This window comes from Zea mays, chromosome 4 (assembly GCF_902167145.1).
Source record: "Zea mays cultivar B73 chromosome 4, Zm-B73-REFERENCE-NAM-5.0, whole genome shotgun sequence".
NCBI classification, from domain to species: domain Eukaryota; kingdom Viridiplantae; phylum Streptophyta; class Magnoliopsida; order Poales; family Poaceae; genus Zea; species Zea mays.
The window spans coordinates 40584064-40604159 of NC_050099.1; the positions used below are offsets into that span (position 1 = coordinate 40584064).

At 42.2% G+C, this 20096-nt stretch overlaps 1 protein-coding gene across 1 annotated transcript; it reads right to left on the reverse strand.

Moving 5' to 3' along the window:
- Positions 1-7268: 7268 nt before the first annotated feature.
- On the reverse strand, positions 7269-10141 carry LOC100304300 (uncharacterized). Its single transcript, NM_001165742.1, has 3 exons — positions 9900-10141; positions 9370-9638; positions 7269-8172 (listed from the first exon to the last, which is right to left on the reverse strand). Exons 1-3 carry the CDS (start codon positions 10126-10128, stop codon positions 7594-7596), a joined length of 1077 nt encoding a protein of 358 aa, NP_001159214.1. The 5' UTR covers positions 10129-10141; the 3' UTR covers positions 7269-7593.
- Between the last annotated feature and the right edge of the window lie 9955 nt (positions 10142-20096).

Sequence of the window (20096 nt, forward strand, 5' to 3'; positions counted from 1 at the left end):
GGTTTAGTTGAAGTCACTAGTGATGTTGTATTTGATGAGACTAATGGCTCTCCAAGTGAGCAAGTTGATCTTGATGAAAACAAGGTTCCAACGACCACAATGAGGACTATGGTGATAGGCGATGTGCGACCGTAGGAACACCAAGTACAAGATCAACCTTCGTCCTCAATGATGGTGGTCCCAACTCAAGATGAGGAACAGGTACCTCAAGACGACAGCATGGATCAAGGGGAGCACAAGAACAAGAAGAAAAGGAGGAGGAAGAAGTACCACATGCACCTCCAACCCAAGTCTGCACCAGTATTCAAAGGGATCGTCTAGTGGATCAAATCCTTGGTGACATCAGCAAGGGAGTTACTACACGTTCATATTGCTAATTTTTGTGAGCACAACTCCTTTGTTTCTTCTATTTAGCCTTTCAGGGTAGAACAAGCCTTTAGGATCTAGACTGGGTATTGGCCATGCAGGAGGAGCTAAACAACTTCAACAGAATTGAAGTATAGAGTTTGGTGCCATGTCCTAAAAAAATATTGTGGGAACCAAGTGGGTGTTCTTCAACAAACAAGATGAGTATGGGGTGGTGACAAGAAACAAGGCGCGACTTGTGGCAATAGGATATGCCCAAGTCGCAGGTGAAAGTCGCCTAGAGGGGGGTGAATAGGCGAAACCTAAAATTTATAAACTTAAACACACACTAAAGGTCGGGGTTAGCGTTAGAATTCAAGTCCGAAAATTTATTTCTCTTGCTAGGAGTTGCTCGAAGAGTGCAGATGACGTATGGGAGCAAACTCAAATTAACACTAGCAAGGAAATGTTAGAGAGAGGAAAGAGGGCAAACAAATCAAGCGAAAATCAAGGCGAGTAGACACGGTGATTTGTTTTACCGAGGTTCGGTTCCAAAGAACCTAGTCCCCGATGAGGAGGCCACAAAGGCCGGGTCTATTTCAACCCTTTCCTTCTCTCTCAAACGACCACTTAGATCGAGTGAGCCTTCTCCTTAATCACACGGGTTACTAAGACCCCACAAGGACCACCACACACTTGGTGTCTCTTGCTTAGCTTTACAATCACTTAAAAAAGAGTGAGGAAGGAAGAAAGGCAATCTAAGCGACAAGAGCAACAAAAGAACACAAAACACCCTCTCTCAAGACCCTAATGGAATTGAGTTGATTTGGAGGCTTGGAGAGGATTTGATCAATTGAATGTGTCTTGGAGTGAAGTCTTTTTGCTCTTGCAATGAATGGGATGTTGAGAAAATTTGGATACCAATGAATGAGGTGGTTGGGGGTATTTATAGCCCCCAACCACTTCCTAGCTGTTGGCAAGGGTTGCTGGCGATGGGTGCACCGGACAGTCCGGTGCGCCATCGGACAACCACTGTGCACTGTCCGGTGCGCGCCACGTCAGCGCAACCATTAGGGTTCGGAGCAGTTGACCGTTGGAGACGTTTGTCTTCTAGCTGCACCGGACAGCCCGGTGCCTTCTGACTTCTGCGCTCTAACTTCTGTCGCGGTACTGTTGCGCACTGTAGCTCTGCACAGTGGACCGTTGGCGCGCAGGGAGCCGTTGCTACGCTGGCTCACTGGACAGTTCGGTGAATTATAGTGGAGCACGCCTCGTAGAAACCCGAGACTGGCTGGTTTGCTGGTTGCCTCGGCTGGCGCACCAGACACTGTTCGGTGCGCCAAATTCCAGCACACTCTTGTTCTTTGCTCCAATTTTGATTGAGTCCCTAACTGAATTTCTTTCTTGATTTGTGTTGAACCTTATGCACCTGAGATAAATCATATCTAGACAAACTAGTTAGTCCACATGGATTGTGTTGGTTGTCAACCACCAAAATCTATTTACAGGAAAAGGTTAACCCTATTTCCCTTTCAGCAGGTTTGGATTTTGAGGAGACTTTTGCTCCTGTAGCTAGGCTTCAGTCTATTCGCATACTATTAGCCTATGATGTTCACCATTCTTTTAAGCTCTATCAAATGGACGTGAAGAGCGCCTTCCTCAACTAGCCAATCAAGGAGGAGGTGTACGTGGAGCAACCCCCTGGCTTCGACCTTTGAGGATGACAGGTACCCCGACCATGTGTATAAGCACTCTAAGGCGCTCTATGGACTTAAGCAAGCCCCAAGAGATTGGTATGAATATCTTAGAGATTTCCTTATTTCTAATGCTTTCAAGGTCGGGAGAGCTAATCCTACTCTTTTCACTAAGACTTGCAATGATGATTTGTTTATATGCCAAATATATGTCGATGACATAATATTTGGTTCTACTAATCAAAAGTCATGTGAGGAGTTTAGCAGGGTGATGATGCAGAAATTCGAGATGTCCATGATGGGAGAGTAGATTTACTTCCTCAGATTTCAAGTGAAGCAACTCAAGGAAGGGACATTCATCTCTCAAACGAATTACGCACAAGATATCCTAAAGAAGTTTGGGATGAAGGACGCAAAGCCTGCTAAGACGCCAATAGGAACTAACAGACATCTGGACCTCAATGCGGGTGGTAAGTCCATAGATCAAAAGGTGTATCGGTCTATGATAGGATCCTTGCTTTATGTTTGTGCAAGTAGTCCGGATATTATGCTTTCTATTTTCAAATGTGCTAGATTTCAATCCGACCCTAAGGAAGTCACCTTGTGGCTGTGAAGCGCATTCTTCGACATTTAGTTCATACGCCTTATAACATGCTCTCGTATCCTAAGGGGTCTACCTTAGACTTGATTGGATATTCAGACTCTGACTATGTCGGGTGTAAGGCTGATAGGAAGAGCACTTTAGGGACTTGTCAGTTACTGGGAAGGTCCCTAGTGTCTTGGAGCTCAAAGAAACAAACATCTGTTGCCTTATCCACCGCCGAGGTCGAGTATGTTGTCGTAGGTCAGTGTTGCGCACAACTACTTTGGATGAGGTAAACCCTCCAGAACTTTGGCTACAATTTGAGCAAAGTCTCACTCCTATGTGATAATAATGAGAGTGCAATCCGCTTGGTGGATAATCCCATTGAACACGGCCACACTAAGCACATAGACATCCAGCATCACTTTCTGAGAGACCACCAGCAAAGCAGAGATGTCAATGTTTGTCATGTTAGCACCGATCACCAGCTAGCCGATATCTTCACCAAGTCTTTAGATGAGAAAAGGTTTTGTAAGCTGCGTAGTGAGCTAAATGTCCTATATTCGCGGAACTTGGATTGATCTATAGCATACATGTACTTTTATGCCTTTGATCATGTTATTTTGATCTTAATTGTCTTTATTGCTTATTTTGGTGCTCAAGTTGTAGAATGTAATCCCCGGGCCTCACAAGTACTTGTGCAAATAATGCATATATTTAGGGGGAGGATATGCTACAACTTGACTCTTTGAGACTAATATGTTTGCTTAAGTGATTTTAGTGTAATCTCAAAGGTATATTGAAAGGGAAATTGTGGACTTGGACAAAGGGAAAGGCTTCCACTACATAACGGTATCAATGTACCTTGTTCAAGTTGCCCTTGGTGTTCATTACCTTCTTTCTCTTAAATTCGCATTTTTTTGCGAGGCAATGAGGTTTAACGCCACTAGTTTCTCCGTTTTGGTGCTTAATGCCAAAAGGGGAGAAATAAAGGCCAAAGCAACTCTATCAACCGCCACTTATGAATTCCAAAATTTATTGTGTTTTGAACTTGTCATTTTGATCAAAACCCTCTAAACAGCTCGAGGAGCCCTCTGATTGCAAAGCTACTCTCTTGTGGGGGAGAAATCTTTCTTATGGGAAAAGGGGGATTTTTTCGGTTTTGATCAAAACTAGTTTTGAAAAATGGTTTAATTTGCAAAACTAAAGTGGTTTGACTTAGAAGTAAGAAAATGAATTTGTTTTACGAAAATAAACCAAGTGGTGGCAAAATGATCCAAATATGACGAATCCTATATTTATTCTATTGGTGTTTGACTTGACTTCAATTTGCAAAAGTTGGCTCATATTTGGTTATGTTAGTACTTTTTAAGTTGCTTTTGGTGTGTTGGCATAAATCACCAAAAAGGGGGGATTGAAAGGGAAATGTGCCCTTGGGCCATTTCCAGTTGTTTTGGTGATTAAATGCTCAACATATTACTATGAACTCACACTCCTCTTATGAGCATGCGAATAGGTGTTTAGAAAGCAAATTGAAGCAATCAAGTCCAAAAGAATGAGGAAAATAAGAAAAACACTTTTGCATGATCACCTAATCACCCCCTCTAGATGCTCTCAATTATGAAGACCATAACTGAAGATCAACGAGTATCAAGCAAAGTCCATGACATGAAGAAAGTGTAGCCACTCATGAACCGTTCGGCTGAGTTCAGCGGAATGTCCGATGGCTCACCGGATAGTTCGGTGCCACCCGTTAGACTGTCTAGTGCACCAGGGAACATGAGCCCAACGCCTAGTTCCTGGTGGCATTGTGGAGGAAAGCCATCGGACTATCTGGTGCAAGGCTAACAGCGTGGCAACTGTCACCTAAAACAGTTATATCCAACGGCTATATTCAACGGCTCTAGGCACCGAACATAGCATTAGACTGTCTGGCGTGCCGCAGAGAGCAGCAACTTTTCTCTAACAACTAGTTTTGAGTTGGGGCCTATATATACTTCACCCAACCACCATTTGAAGGGTTGGAGCTCAAGCAACATATCAATACATGTTATAGACATTTCCAAGTACTCAAACACCAAGTTCTTAATAAAACCACACAGAAATTAGCGTAGGTGCTTTGCGAAGTGCTTAGGTTAGTTAGACCGCATATGCGTTTGCTCTAGGTTGTTCTTAGTTAGTTTAGTGAGTTTAGAAAAAACCACAAAACCCCTCGGCTCTTGTGCGAGCCGTTGTAATTGTACCGAGTGGAGCGAGAGTCTCGCGAGACCATGTCAACCGCGATTGTGACACAGCCGCCACCGTGTACCGGAGGGAACGAGGCCCACGGTGTTTCAACCGGAAGCTCGATAGTGGAGACTGTGGGGAGCATCCGAGAGGAGCCGGAGCGGAGCACCACTTGTGCGTGGAGAAGGCTTGTGGCTCTCTATAGAGTTACTCGACCGTGGTGCTTGGCCCTCAACAAGGATTAGTCGGGACCATGCATGGTTCTGGATACCTCGATAAAAATACTGGCGTCATCCACAAGAGTTTGCTTTCTCTGCTAGCTCTTTAATCTTCCGCATTTAATCTCTCTACTTAAGTTTCTATCTTTACTAGTCTTAGTGTAGATTATATAGGATTGCAACTTAGGTTGCATAACTCCTTTTTGTAGTAGAGATAGCAACACATAGACAAAACCTAGTTTGCACATTCTAGATTTCTTATTTGCATAGGTTTTGTTCTAGGGGTTATTTTGTGGCCTAGTTAAGAAAGAAGTTTTTATGTCCTAATGCACCCCCTCTTAGGCTTCACCGTTTCCTATAGGTGGCTTGAGAATCGGGGGAGTCGTTAGGAACTTCTTGAGTGCCTCAAGCGCTTCCTGTGCCTCAGGAGTCCACTGGAATCTATGCACTTTGTTGAGAAATTTGTAGAACGGCATGCCCCTTTCGCCGAGTCGAGAGATAAAACTGGAATGCAAATGTGTCATAGGACCATTTATATCTGTTTTGGTAATTAAGTGCTCAACACACTACTTTGGACTAACTACTTTGATAAGAGCATGAGTACAGGTTCTAGCAAGAGCAAATTGAAGGAAAAAAGTCCAAGTGAGTAGAAATGAAGGCTAAAAGGGCAACTTTGGTAAAACAATACAACCATGAGCTTTCAGTGTCTAAATAAGTTGCACATGTCCATTACTATGTTTCTTGCACCTTGGTTTGGCTACTAACTCTCTTCTGCAAGAAAAGTGACTTTTGGACTTAGTTTTGGGCATATTGCAAATTCTGGTGAATCCGAGAAAAGTTATGTTTCCTACCCTTAGTCAATTGGATTACATGCTAACTATGTTTGCCTGAGTCGTAGGGAAGCTCACAAGAAAGTCCAAGTCAAAAGGAGCAAATGGAAGAAAAGGACCGAACTCGGCCAGTCTAGGAGCATCAGACCATGGTTCGGTGCAACGGACCGACTTGTAAGGAAACTCGCCAGCTTCAGGAAAAAACTAAAAATTCATCGGACCAAGGTTTGGGGGCATAACAAACTCTTGTTTTTCCAGAGAAGGTTGTAGACTTCTTCTTCGACCAGGGCCAGCGGACCATGGTCCGGTGACCATCGGACCGGTCGGGTCCAACGGCTACCTCAGGTAGAGAAGATCGGTGCAACGACTAGCTGATGTGGCAACGGTGACTATATGCAACAGACCGGTCTGTTGGTCACCTCAGTTGGTAATCGTCAATCAAGATCCCGGAGAAGGTGTGCATGGACCCCTTCCGATGTGCAACGGATCAGTCCGGTGCCCGTCGAGAGCAGAATTCTGAAAGTTTTACTAGGAAGGAGGCAAGAGCGCCTAGGCCCCTTGGGACTATAAAATTACCCCCTAGACGCCTCCAACCAGTACCCAAGCATCTCAAGAGCACACCAATACTCCGAAACTCTGCGACCATGCCCTCTAGTGTTTTTAGCATGATCCGAGCGCAAAGGCCTAAGAACAAGAGCCCGTCCTCAAGGGCCCCTAAAATAATACTCTTTTTGTCTCAAAATATTAATCGTTTTAGCCTGTCAATTTTATGTCTATATTTAAACGGATGATAATAAATATAGACATATATATATATATAACACATACATCATCAAGTATTGTACGAATCTATTAAAATGCTAAAGTAACTCATATTTTGAGACGGAGGGAGTAATCAACAAAAGTTTAATCAGTACACAGTCAATATTGATTAGAATGTCTAGCTAAATTAGCTCAGTAGGAAGAAAATATAGTGTTTGTGGTGACAACAGATGCAACTCGTTTTGGCTAAGCCAGCGCATACTGCATACATCTAAACGCTAAAATTATCCGTTATCATTATTAAACCATTTCTCACATTAATGGCTTAATCACTGTTAATAGATAAAATTAATCTATATCATCTATTCTTCACAAAGAAAAAAACCGGTACATGCATGGCCTTGAATTATGCCGGCTCGGCTGGGGCCGGGCTGGATCCTAGCTAGCTAGTTCCAACTTTTATAACTAAACTTCAGATTTTCACACTAATAGGAAACCTAACATACATATGATCATGCAAAAACACTTATACTTTAAGAACCTAGCTAGCAGAACATGACAATCACACATAATAGAATTTTCTCAACAATGTAAATGTACAAGTCTCAATATATACAATACATGGACGTAATTTTGCATGTCTTTTTTGTCATTTCATGTAAACATGAAATATGTAAAATAATGCTAGTGGTTGGGAGCAATAAATTAAGTTCAAATGATCACTGCAACATAGTACATATTTGTGATGGTGAATTGATTAATATAGTGGAGCATTAGATAGGACTAGAACTATCTCATCCTATATATTCCATTACATCTCAACCACATTCTAGCCCAAATAATAATTATGTGTCTGCACATATACACACTTGTATTCATAAATAATAGGTGCACGCATGCAAGCATGCACATATATGCTTCGAGCCACTTGAAAGTCACTTGAAGCTTGTGCAAACCTTGGGAGATTCTAGGAGTGGATTCCAATCCCAAATCTTTTCCAAGTTAGGAAAAGGAAGCAATGGAGCTTGTGTTGGCAAGGTCTGGTTAGGGTCTCCTTGGCATCCAATTGCCCTACTCAGCTCATCTATTGGAATTGTTGCCATTGTAGCGGAGTTTGCATTAAGCAGGGCGTGTGTGGAAGAAGGCAGCATTGGTGGGTTAACACCCTTCATGTGGTAGAGTGATGTACCGTCCTCCTCTGTCGACGTGGTGGAGCTAAGTGAGGGGGTTGATAGGAACATTGACGTCTGTGGTGCCAGTGTAGCTGCTCGAGCTGCGGCTGATGATGCCATGCCCAGCATGGTGGTGTTTGCTCCACTGTATGGCTTGTTCATGTAACCTGATGAGTGGCCACCGTCGAACACTGGCGCCATGCGGGGCGACGCCGATGTTCGGTGGTGCTTCTTTTCCATGGTTGCTGCAGCCTTTGAGCCAGATGATCTTGCTGTGGTGGTGCTGAGGTGAAAGTTGTCTTCAATCCCTGGTCGTTTGTACACTTTGCAAAGAGAAATTTCCTGTATATGATACGAAGATGAGTTAACCAAGACTAATAACAAAGTTAAATTGGTGTTCCTAATAGACGTTATAAAGGAAAATAACTCATGCAATTAGAAGAGGCACTGAAATTTTTCTTATAGGCAAATGATTTAAGTACATATATATATGCACCATGCATGGTTATATATTGAAAGAGAGGAAGTTTGTATCTAGAATAGAAGCGCAACTTGAAAAAATGTTTTGTTTTGAAGGAGGTTGTGCTTCATGCCAGGGACGACGCCAGGGAGGTGTAGAGGGGGACAATGTGCCCGGGCCCCTAATCTTCCCTTAATTCCATAAGAGCCACTAAATTTTCTAGCTAATCACCATGTAAATAATGAAAAATATTTATTAGTAGCCTCCCTTAATCTGATTTAATTTGTCCCTGTCAAACCTAAATCATGGCTTTGCCCCTGCTTCATGCTACACTGGCACATAACAGTTCTCCAAAATGTTAATTAATTAAACTTTGATCTGATGTTGTGTCGTTTCTACAGTTCGACTACTATATATATAATTGTTTGAGAACCATGAAGTACGTAGATTTCCCTTTTGAGTAGCTATTATCATCCCAGATATGTGCAGATCTTGAAAAGTAAGTTGCAAAAACTTTTTACATATATATGAACTAACGGTGTAGTGATTCATCATACATCCAAAACGGAGGGACCAGTCTTTGCAAAGAAAAAACCGTAGAAAAGAGTATCTGATCTGTACAGAAACTTGGAAAAGTTTCCAACAAAAGTTCTTTCCCTGTTCTTTCGAACAAGTGATGGGAATAACCTAATTATCTTTTTTTACATATATATGAAGCATGCATGGGAAGATTCATACACATGCAAGACGGAGATCACACGGACAGAAGAAGCTAGGAATCATCAATTAATTAAGGACCCCCAAATCCGGAAAGTGAGGGGAATTTGAAGCAGTAGTGGATGCATATCGATCCTTCAACCTTTTGTCCCTTTTCAAGATCTCATCTCGAAGAACTCAAAGAAACAAGAACAGAATTAAGGGAGGAGGGGGGGGATTGAAGCACCCACGCAGCAGTGCAGTGAGGGTCGGAGCAGAAATTTCTCAAGAAAAAACATCTTTTTTTTTATACTACTGCTTGTTAATTAATTAAGAGATGAGTAGTAAGAGGAAACAATTAGCTGGAGTAGTTTTGTTCCTACCTTTTGGTAGCGGTCGGCCTCGCCTGAAGGAAGGCGGTACTCGTTCATGATCCAGCTGCTCCTGAGTCCCTTGGGCGCCTTCCCCACGTAGAACACCAGCGTCTTCTTGAGCCCGATCGGCCGCTTGACCTCGACGTAGACCGTGCGGTCGGCGCCCGTGGCCTTCCAGTAGCCGGACGGCGTGACCCGGTTGGGGCGGTCGCCGTTGCGGTACTTGCGGTCTCTCGGCACGTAGAAGTACCACTCCTTGTCCCCGATCGAAGCCAGAGCTGTTCGTGGTTGTTCGTATTATGAAGAGCGTGAGATGGTGAGCATCGTCCATCCATGACACCACCGCCACCATCATCGCATGCACGAAAAGTAAAGCAAGAGAGCAAAAAGCAGGCTAGATATAAAGGCTCACACGAGATGGAAACCAAAAGAAAACAAAGTCACATGCATGAAATCACATATGCCAGCAGATCCCCTTATGAGCAGGAGCTAGCTAGCAGTGGTTCACATGCTTAGCGGCAGCGGCGGCTTATGGTTACCAGGGAGATCCCATGGGTCGTAGCGGTAGAGGTCGACGAGGTTGATGAGCTCGATGTTGAAACGCTTGCCCTCCACCCTACGGCGGAGGTAGAAGTCGATGAGCTCCTCCTCCGTGGGGTGGAACCGGAACCCCGGCATCACCATGTCGCCTCCGCCGCCTTGCTGCAGGTGCCCATCGTCGCCGCCGCCGTGCTGCTGCGGGTGGTCGCCTCCGGATGCTCCCCCCATCGATCGACGGCGGCCTGCCGCTTGTGTCATTTACCTCCCCTCCCCGCAGCCTAGCTTCTTTATAGCCGCACGCAGCAGGAGAGGAGGAGGACGACTAGTACAAGACCACCAGCCCTAACTACACCCACGCACACGCCACACACACACAGACGACGGATCGATGGAGACCCAGCTAGACATGTACTACAAGAGGATGGATGGATGGATGGATGGCCGGCCGGCCGACCTATACGGTTGTGCGGTGCGGTGCTGTGCTGTGTGTGGTATTGTTCTCGATCGCTATCTCTTGGACGGACGAATGAAGTTGGTTAATTGCTGTGCCTGCAAGTGGTGGTGGTGAATGGCCGGAGGGAGAGAGAGATAGTAAGAGAATTAAAACTGAAATTTGACAGCACGCCAATTGAGAATTGAGATGAGGATCGGCCGTGTTGTCCTATTGATATATATGTGCAGGTATTAATGGCTGTTACTTTTAGCTAAGCTAGCTCTACATACATATATACATATACGCCCAAGAATTGGAGAGAGAGAAGACAGAGAGCAATGCAAGAGATCACATCACAGCTTCTGTATTAGTAGTGGTAAATAAATCATCTTCCGTATTAGTGGTAAATCAGTTCAATTTGCTAACCGCAAAAGGCGATATCAGGCCAAGTAGCACCAACTAAAGCTAAGTATATAAGTGAACCAATTATCTGAGAATATCTCATTACGTAGGTATTTTCGGTTGTAATGTTGTTTCGCTTTGGTTTATTAGGTAGTTGAGGGAGAATTCTGTGGCAATGCAACCGGTGCTCCAGCTCAATTTCCACAAAAAATAATACATGCAGAATAATAATAATTGATACTAGAGCTGTATGTATATATATAAGTGCGTGGCCAAAAGTTATGTATACTTAAAAAATGATCCACCGCTAGAAAGAGCCACGCGCTCGCTCGCACTAGTACACAGAGGCTCTATAGTGGCGGTTCTACAGCTGTTTGCACTGGCGTTTTTCAGTGCCGCCAGTGCTAGGGGCCAGTGGAAATCTGGCGGTTATTTTAGAACCGCCAGTGAAAATATAATTTTCACTGGCGGTTTTCTTAAGCAAACCGCAAGTGGAAATAGCATTTCTACTGGCGGTACTGGTTTTTTTTACTGGCGCGCGGTAACTGAAACCGCCAGTGATAATTTATGGGTGCCGCGGGGCTTTGAGCTCTTTTCTACTTGTGTCGAGTTGTCCTTGTCCCTCTTGTGTTCACGCGTGCATGCATGTATGCTGCTTCTCAGCTTCTGGAATCTAATCTCAAGGTAAGTACTGCGTGTCTTTGCCTCGTGCCGCCTCCTACTAACAGTGCACATATATTTGTGCTGGCCCAATGAATCCTTGCAGTTCTTGTCTATCCCAATAGCATGCAAAACCTAGTCTAAAGATATCCAGTAGCCAATTTTGACTTGATTGATCATCCGATCCGGCGTGCTGCCAAGAAATATCGGTGCACGCAATCAAAAAATATACCGGTGCACGTACTCCTAAACCGTTAACCTTAATCTATTTTTTTAAATCTAAAGGCATTTACAACTCACAGAAATGATCTATATCTTAAGGAATATCTAATGGGATAATCGTAAAAAACGTAATGGATGTATGTTGGTGAAGAAATATTTCTAGCACGGTTCTAAATCCATGATACGGTTCCACACCTATACAACCGTGTGTATTGTTCGGTTATTTCAATTCACACCAAGATACGGTTATTTCAATTCATTCCAATACACACCAAACCACTTCATCTATATTTTGTTCGGTTATTTCAATTCCATGTGGATTGGTGTGTATTGGAATGGATTGGGATGTATTTTGACTTGCTATGATTTAAACCGGCTCAATACCATCTAATTCACATGGATTAATGTTGAAACGAACAAGCCCAAATAAGCCATGTCTTGAGTGGTTTTAGTAAATAAAATACAAGGCTCAGATATATTTGGGTTGTATGAACGAGTTTCTTAAATGTATCTCTAGTGCTTGAAGAATCGCAACATAGTATATAGGTTGTTGTATATGCCCTAAAACCTCATTTGGATCTTGGAATTAGCTCATGATACAAACACCTCATATAAGATGAAGCGATTGATCAAACGAAACACCTTTTTGGCTCCAAATCATCCCTGAATTTCCACCTCTATCTCTCATGCTTAGACCCAGTTTGTTTAATCTCTAGATTATATAATCCAGTTTAAAGAAGTTAAAAGGCAAACAAACAGAACAAATTATTAGGGTGGCCATTATATTAGGTGCCTAGATTATATTATCCATAAGCACGCCATTATATTAGGTGCTTAACTTAGATTATTTTGGCTTTTTATCTACTAATAGTTTGAAAGAACACAAACATGCTCGAAGTGTTACCAACTTACCACCACCAGCTGCGAGTAAGATAATTTACTATCGCTTAACTTATTTTTGACAGTAGCCAAGAATATTAGTAAGTTGGACACAAATAGCAAACATGATTTAGGGGGTGTTTGTTTAGGATTATAATCCGCCTTAATTATATAATCCAACAAATTTTGAACTAGCATTTAGTTCAAAATTTGTTGCTATATATAATTTAGACAGATTATAATCTCAAATAAACGCCCTTGGTGCATCTACACAAGCATGGGGAAATGAGTCTGTCTTTGCTCAAGGACGACATCAAGCAGTGTAACATTCGTTTCCAAACATGGGGTGAATAATGAAACTAACAGAAGAGAGAATTTGCAACAAGTTTTGAACCCAAGATTTAACTTTGTTCAGTCGAGACTGATCTGCACGTACCCTTTATATATACACACACATATAGCTAGCTAGAGTCTGCATGGCGGTGGCGGGGCTGTGGACACAAGTTGGCATTTACACCTAGCTAGGATGTCCATGCAGGGAATTCTTCCCATGCATGCATGCCGGTAATTTAAGGCATATGTGCCGCTGTTTGCTACAGCTAACACAGTGGAAGTAACAACTCGTGTATGTGCGTAGTAGTAGGGCGTGTCCGCCTTGTGGGTAGGGATAGCAGTAGGTAAGGTACCCAATAGACACACAAAGTTATACTCATACCCACTAGAGAAAAAAATGTTTCATATCCATAGCCAGTACCCATTATAGGTACAGAATTACGCCATGCTCATACCTACCAAGGGTAGAGGATATATACCTATCGGGTACACATGTCAAATAACATTATAGTAGATATGATCATTTTTAATCGCAAAAGTAAATACCGAATACAAAATATTGAAACCTCATACCTCATCAATATTGAAAGATGCTAAAATAACATATTATCTTTGTGCTAGCATGGTAAATTCATCGAACCCAACATAATTTTATCATAATGTCAACACCATATAGTATTAAATGGCAACAACATATAAGCACATGCATGAGAGAGAATAAGTCACTTAATCTGAACCCATATGTCATATGTTAGCAGGTTTCCTATCAGGTAGCGGGTATGGGGCAAGAGAGAACATATTAATGCCCACCGTACCCGATAGGTAAAACAAATGACCCAATAAAATACCATGAGTATCAAAATTCGGCATATCCATGTCCTAATAGGGATTTTTACCGATCGGGTATTGGATTTCGGGTACCATTGCCATCCCTACTTGTGGCTTTTCCTTTGGAGGGTGTTAGAACATCTCCACGATATTTTTGGGTACGAGCTTGCATATCATTCAAGGGATACCCGTGACTTGTATGTTCTCCTTTTCTCTCGTCTACTTGCCAGGTGCATTTTTTATAATGGAAACAAGTTTCAGCCTTTTGCACTTTCAGCCTTACAAATAATGACTTACAACTTCGTAAACAACTAAGAAATGATAAAGATTCAAATGTTTAGAACCATAAACAATTTAACCAGCTTCAATTCTAGCATATGATCGTCATCCACTCAAGGATTGGCATACATTGATGATTTCTTGGTTTTCTTGGTATGATTCTCCCTTCTACAACATTCTCCAAAATTGGAACCAATGTGTTCCCTATAAAAATAACATGCAGAATTAACAGTATGCATTTATAATTAAAAACCACATCATTGTGGCAGAGCCAAACAGACTAAAACATTGTTGCCACTCCAATTAAAAGCTTCTTTTTATGTGTAGTTTCTTTGTTGGATTCCCAGTCCCCCATACTAATGATTAATAGTAGAAGGGTTATCTATATGGAAGGCAAAGATAATGATTCTCCATATGTTTCTAGCAAGGTGACAATCTAAGAAAAGGTATTGAATACTCTCATTTTGATTACAAAAACTGCACTTCAAACTTCCTTTTCACCTTCATTTCGCAAGGTTGTCCTTAGTGAGAGTTACTCCTCACCCTAAATACCACAAAAATAATATAGGGGCATTATCGACACAAGGGAAGGAAGTAGTTTTTTCATGATCAATAGACACAAGAAGCTTCTCCTTCCTAGTACAAATAGAGATACTCTCACAAATACAATGTCATCATGTGTGTAGAAATACATTCGAGAAACTAGGCTACTAGCATATATATCTTGAGATTGATGGAGGGTACTACAAGCGTCTTGCTGAGTTACATGCATATTGTCAACGGGCATGTTGGCCACTAAAATAAATAATAGTAGCCAAAAATTCAAGCACCCGTTGTAGCACACAGATATAATTTTATGTATGATTAAATGAAATCATAAGGTAAATATGTCCTTCATTCCCTGGGATCGTAGACATTGCATTAAAGCTGAAGTCAATGAATGTTGTGGGTAACTTGTTTCATGTATCTAAAAGTTGTAGAATTCATAAAGAATACCAAGTCTTTACAATGCAAGGAAACAACATTGTTGATCGAGCAAGTTGCATACCAATCACTAGCTAGATCTAAGACATTAATGGATGCGATAAATTCTTGTTCCTTCTTCCACACGATGCACCTTTCAATCGAATTCGTCAAACGGGCTCCATACGGCACGAATAGTCGCCACTCGGTCATGATATGTCACGAAACACGTACGCGGAAAAATGTACGGGTGGCGCATATTTTACTAGATTGTTATAGATTCTTCAGAGGAAATCGCAAAAAGACTTTGCAACCTTGGGAAATTAATTAGTTTCTTTGACAAACCATAAATGAGTATGAAATGTTCAATGCATATATGTGTTATTATATGTCACAGTAATCTTAACTTACTTGAGATGGATCGATGTGACCTAGCAACTGGGCTGTACATCGTATATGGATAAAGATAGTCATTATTGTAGCCAGGTAGTAATCTTGTGTACCATACATTGAATTAATTTAAAAAAGTAGAGACATTCCAACATATGCATGCATGCATGGTGTAACATATATGCTCAGGAAGTCAGGATATATACTTTGTATACACACATAAAAAGGGCAACTTTTAATTAACTTTGTGCACGCATAATTAATTAACTTTGTTTTTGTTGCCAAATTACTAACCAGCACCTTCTTCCATGCATGAAACTGCACTAGAGCTTACTAATAAGAAGAGCTAGCATATGTATATATATCAGCAAGTGCATGCCTATGTACTACTGCAGAAATTCTGCAGTTGCTTATCTTTAATCTAATCGTTACATTTACATGCATGCCGGTGAAATGAGGAAATAAAGAACAGTGATACATATATAGGTAGATCTATCATAGATAGACAGCCGATATATATAAAGCAGGTTGGGTAATGCATGCAACTAATAAATTAAGCGCATCAGCACGGCATACACAGAAGCCATACATCAGAGGTCGTCCATAGATCGGAGCCAGGGCACTGTATAGATGAGGCGGCGGATCGGAGCAGCATCGTCTGTGGGCGCGCGGCTGGCCGGCCGATCAGTCGGTGCGGGCAATTTAGTGAGTTCGGTGACTAGGCCCCACATGCAATGCAATGCAATGCAAGCAAGCAGGAGGGAGGGAGGGAGACGCGCGCGCTTGCATTTGCTTTTTAAGGGCATGTATAGTGGTGTTTAATGTGGAGGCTCTTAAAGCGTTTAAGGGGTGTATTTGCAAAAAAATCTTAAAGCCGTCTCTCTGTGAAGAGACGCCTCTGGCTCGTAAACCAAGTAGTAACAGACGCCTCACTTCCTACTGTACGAATTTGTCGTCTGTTCTGTCGATCTGCTGCTGTACAAATGCATTTAATTCTATATTTATTAATAGACTACATTTATAGACACTCCATTGTATAATAGAGTCTCTTAGTTGTCTCTTGTGCTTGGAGAACCGTTTTGGTGTCTCTCCACTGTACATGCCCTAATGTGGAGGGATGCCCTAGCGCAGAGGAAGAGTGTTGTGATTGGTCCACCCTTTGCCCCTTTGATAGAGAGATGGGTTTAATGCTCTCATCGCATGCTTTAATTAATTTGCTGCGTGTCTCTCATTGTCATGCCTTTTTTTCCTCTCTTCGTCATTCAGCTGTGCCCTTGTCGTCTGCGCGCGCTGATATGATGAAGAAGACGCAGTCTAGTATGTAATCCCATTCCCAGTGTAATATATATAAAAGTTTGCTAGAAGTTTGTCTACGTACGTGTGCATGCGCGCGAGGCTGTATAGACCGACTAGATTCCATTGGAGTTGCATGATGCGCTTGCACGCTCACAGGTCACAGCAAAGCGATCGACCTCCTTTCTTCTCCATGTATATATACGTATTCTTCTATGGATGATTTCTGTACACACTAAGAGCGCCTAATAAGTACTCCCTCCGTTTCTTTTTAGTTGTCATTGGATAGTTCGATTTTGCACTATCCAGCGACAACTAAAACGAAACGAAGTGATATATGTTTGGATTACTCGATCGGCTCCAGAACTTTACTCGTCAAAAAAAAAAGATGGCTCCATAAACTCCGCTGGAAAAAAGATAAGAGACTAAAATTTAGTAGTTGTATTCAAAGACAAATTAGTAGTTGTATTCAAAGACCCTTTAATTAAATCATTTTTTCAACAATTAACCTGATGTTATATCACATATGCATGTGTCCTTGCACGTAGATATGTCTAGTCCCTGTTGGATTCTATGGTTTCTAGGATCAATTTCTAAGTCCCTAGAATATCAATCCGTAACTGGAATAAAAACCTCGATGATGAGTAGATCTGTTCTACTGAAAGGAACAGAGAAACACATCTTTGTTGTTGTTGTTGGAGAGTTGTCGCTGTTGTCGTCTTCATTCCATTGGTCTGCAGAGAAGCAGCAGGCATCGGGATCCGAGCCGCTGTAGGTTGTCGCGTTTCCAAACACTCCGACGCTTAGGCGATCGGGCCTCTAGGGACTAGGGTTTTGGGGCGAGGTACTAGCGTTAGTCTTTCCTGTGACCCCTTAGTCATATATTTATAGCATCGTGTGCCTGGGGCTCCAACCGAGGTTGGCGTGGGCCCTCCTGATCAAGGGCCCGATATTTAAAGAGACAATTAGTTGGGCTAAGCCCAATCTGGTCTCTATTGACCGGCTGTAGAGGACACACCCAATAATCTCCCATTTGTTCTCTACATTCCTTATACTCAACTTTTCTGGATTCCATCCCTCGACAAGTTTACACATAAAGACCAATGCGTGATAATAACCGATTAAGTATCACCGCACTCATTCACTACAACATGCTCACCTGCTTCAGAACGAAAATATACTTTATTTGGTTGCAATCTGTAGTCCCTGTGATTCAAGATCAAGGCACTTCCTTAAACCCATGTCGGCTACGTGTTGTCTTAACACGTTGGGAGGAAGACCTTTTTGTAAGCGGATCCGCTAGCATCTGCTATCTACTGTTATGCTCATATTTTATGGTTTGATCCTGAATCTACTCCTTAACAACATAACACTAAAAGTCAATGAACTTGGCAGCGCCGCATGACTTGTTGTTATAGGAGTAAGGTACCGCTGGCTCATTATCGCAGTAAATTCTCAGTGGTCGCTCTATGATATCAATCACTCTTAATCCGGGTACGAATTTATTTATCTTTATTGCCTGCCCATTTGCCTCATGCATGGTTACAAACTCAACGTGCATTGTCGACGATGCTCTCGTTGTCTGTTTGCAAATTTTATAAGAAATAACTCTCCGGAGATAGTAAATTCATACATCGAAGTAGGGAACTAGATCTTGTGTTTGTTAGCATGAGGACATTTTCGTACCTTGGAGGTACATTAGAGCCTTCTTGACTGCTTAACAATTTTCTATGCCTGGGTTGATCTGATATCTGCCAAGCATCCCGGTAGTAAATTCTAAGTCAGGGTGAATATATATATTTGAGCATACATAATGCTTCCGATAGTAGAAGCATATGGTACTGACTTCATCTGATCTTTCTAACACTGATTCTAGGGACACTAATGATTCCCAAACTTATCACCCTTGACTATTGGCGCTGGCGTGGCCTTTACACTGATGCATACTCTACTTCTTCAATACTTTTCTATGTATGACTTCTGTGAGAGTTCTAATACCTCCTTATGTCTATCTTTGTGAAATTCTATTTCTAGAACATAAGAGGCTTCTCCTATGTCTTTTATATCGAAGTTCGAGGAATGAAAACTTTCTGTTTTCGCCAGTAGATCATTATCACTACTAGTCAAAAAATATGTCATCGACATACAGAACAAGGAAGATATACTTTCCTTTCTTAGACTTTGCACAAATGCAATTGTCTTTGTTGTTTTCCTCGAAACCATACTTTCTGATAGTCTAATCAAAAGTTGATGTACCACTATTTGGAGGCATATTTTAATCGATAAATGGACCTCCTTAAGTGACATCACATGTTTTTCTTTACCGCTCACGACAAAACTGTCACACCCGGGTTTCAGGGGTCCAAAGCCCGGGTGCGAACATAATCACCAGGTGTGCTGGGACCAAGTCTCACACATATGATGAATCATGGCACAGGATCGAATGTCACATCTTTACTATATAATAGGAGTTCTGTACAAAATAAATAATTACATTATAAGGAGACAACGGTCCAGCAAACCAAAGTTGACTGGGAGACGACGACCTAGACCTCTCACGAACACATCACAGCATCCTCCACGCGCCTCATCCTGTGGTACCTGTTCTTGACCTGTGGGGGGTGTGAGACAGCAAGAGTGAGCTCACATACGTTCATCGTTCAACAAGTTGTGGGGAATAATGTGCATGAACTCGCCAAAGGTGGGAGCTCACGTGAAGTGTAAGGCTTACCAAAGAGGATGGTTAGAGCTGAGCATTGCTTTTAAAGTTGGTCAAAATTTTAGTAGCAATTACTAAGTATAAGTAAATACCAACCCAATTAAGTAGTAGAACAAAAGTAACATCATCACCTGCGATGCAATGCATATGACAAATTGAATTTAGTTCCATAATTTAATCATCAGAGAGTCCTGAGCTGCTCATGACCGTGAGCTCGGCTAGTATACCAGTTTTACACTCTGCAGAGGTGGTACCCTTTACCCACAAGTCATGTTACCCATCTGCCAAGGGATCGCGACTTCCCATACACCTCTACCGAGGAGGCGAGGCAGGGTAACACTATGAGGCCTTTACAAAGTTCCACTAGCTTCAGAAAACCCGCTACAGTTTATAGGAAGCTCCAATGCAGGAATCCCTTGCAGGACCGCCATCGCAGCAAAATCCTCCCGAGGGCCTCCCTACACTGACCACTCCCCTACTGCCCTTGCCCCTTTCGGGTAAGGTAGTCCTCCACTAGCTTTCCTAATTAATCAGCCAAGGGCGTCCATAAACCCTTGTGGCGGCACGTGTTTCTCAAGTTAAGCTCTATGTTCCAATTAACATTTAATGATCTTGTCATGAACATAAATAACAACATAATTGGAACATAGATATAATGAAGTATTAACCCAAAACCATATAAAGCAGTAGCAGAACTACCCAAGTGATTCAGGGGTAAACAAGGTATTCAGGATAAACAAACTAGGGTGACCTATTGGGTCCCATCAAAATTAAACCTATGCATTGAATAGTGAT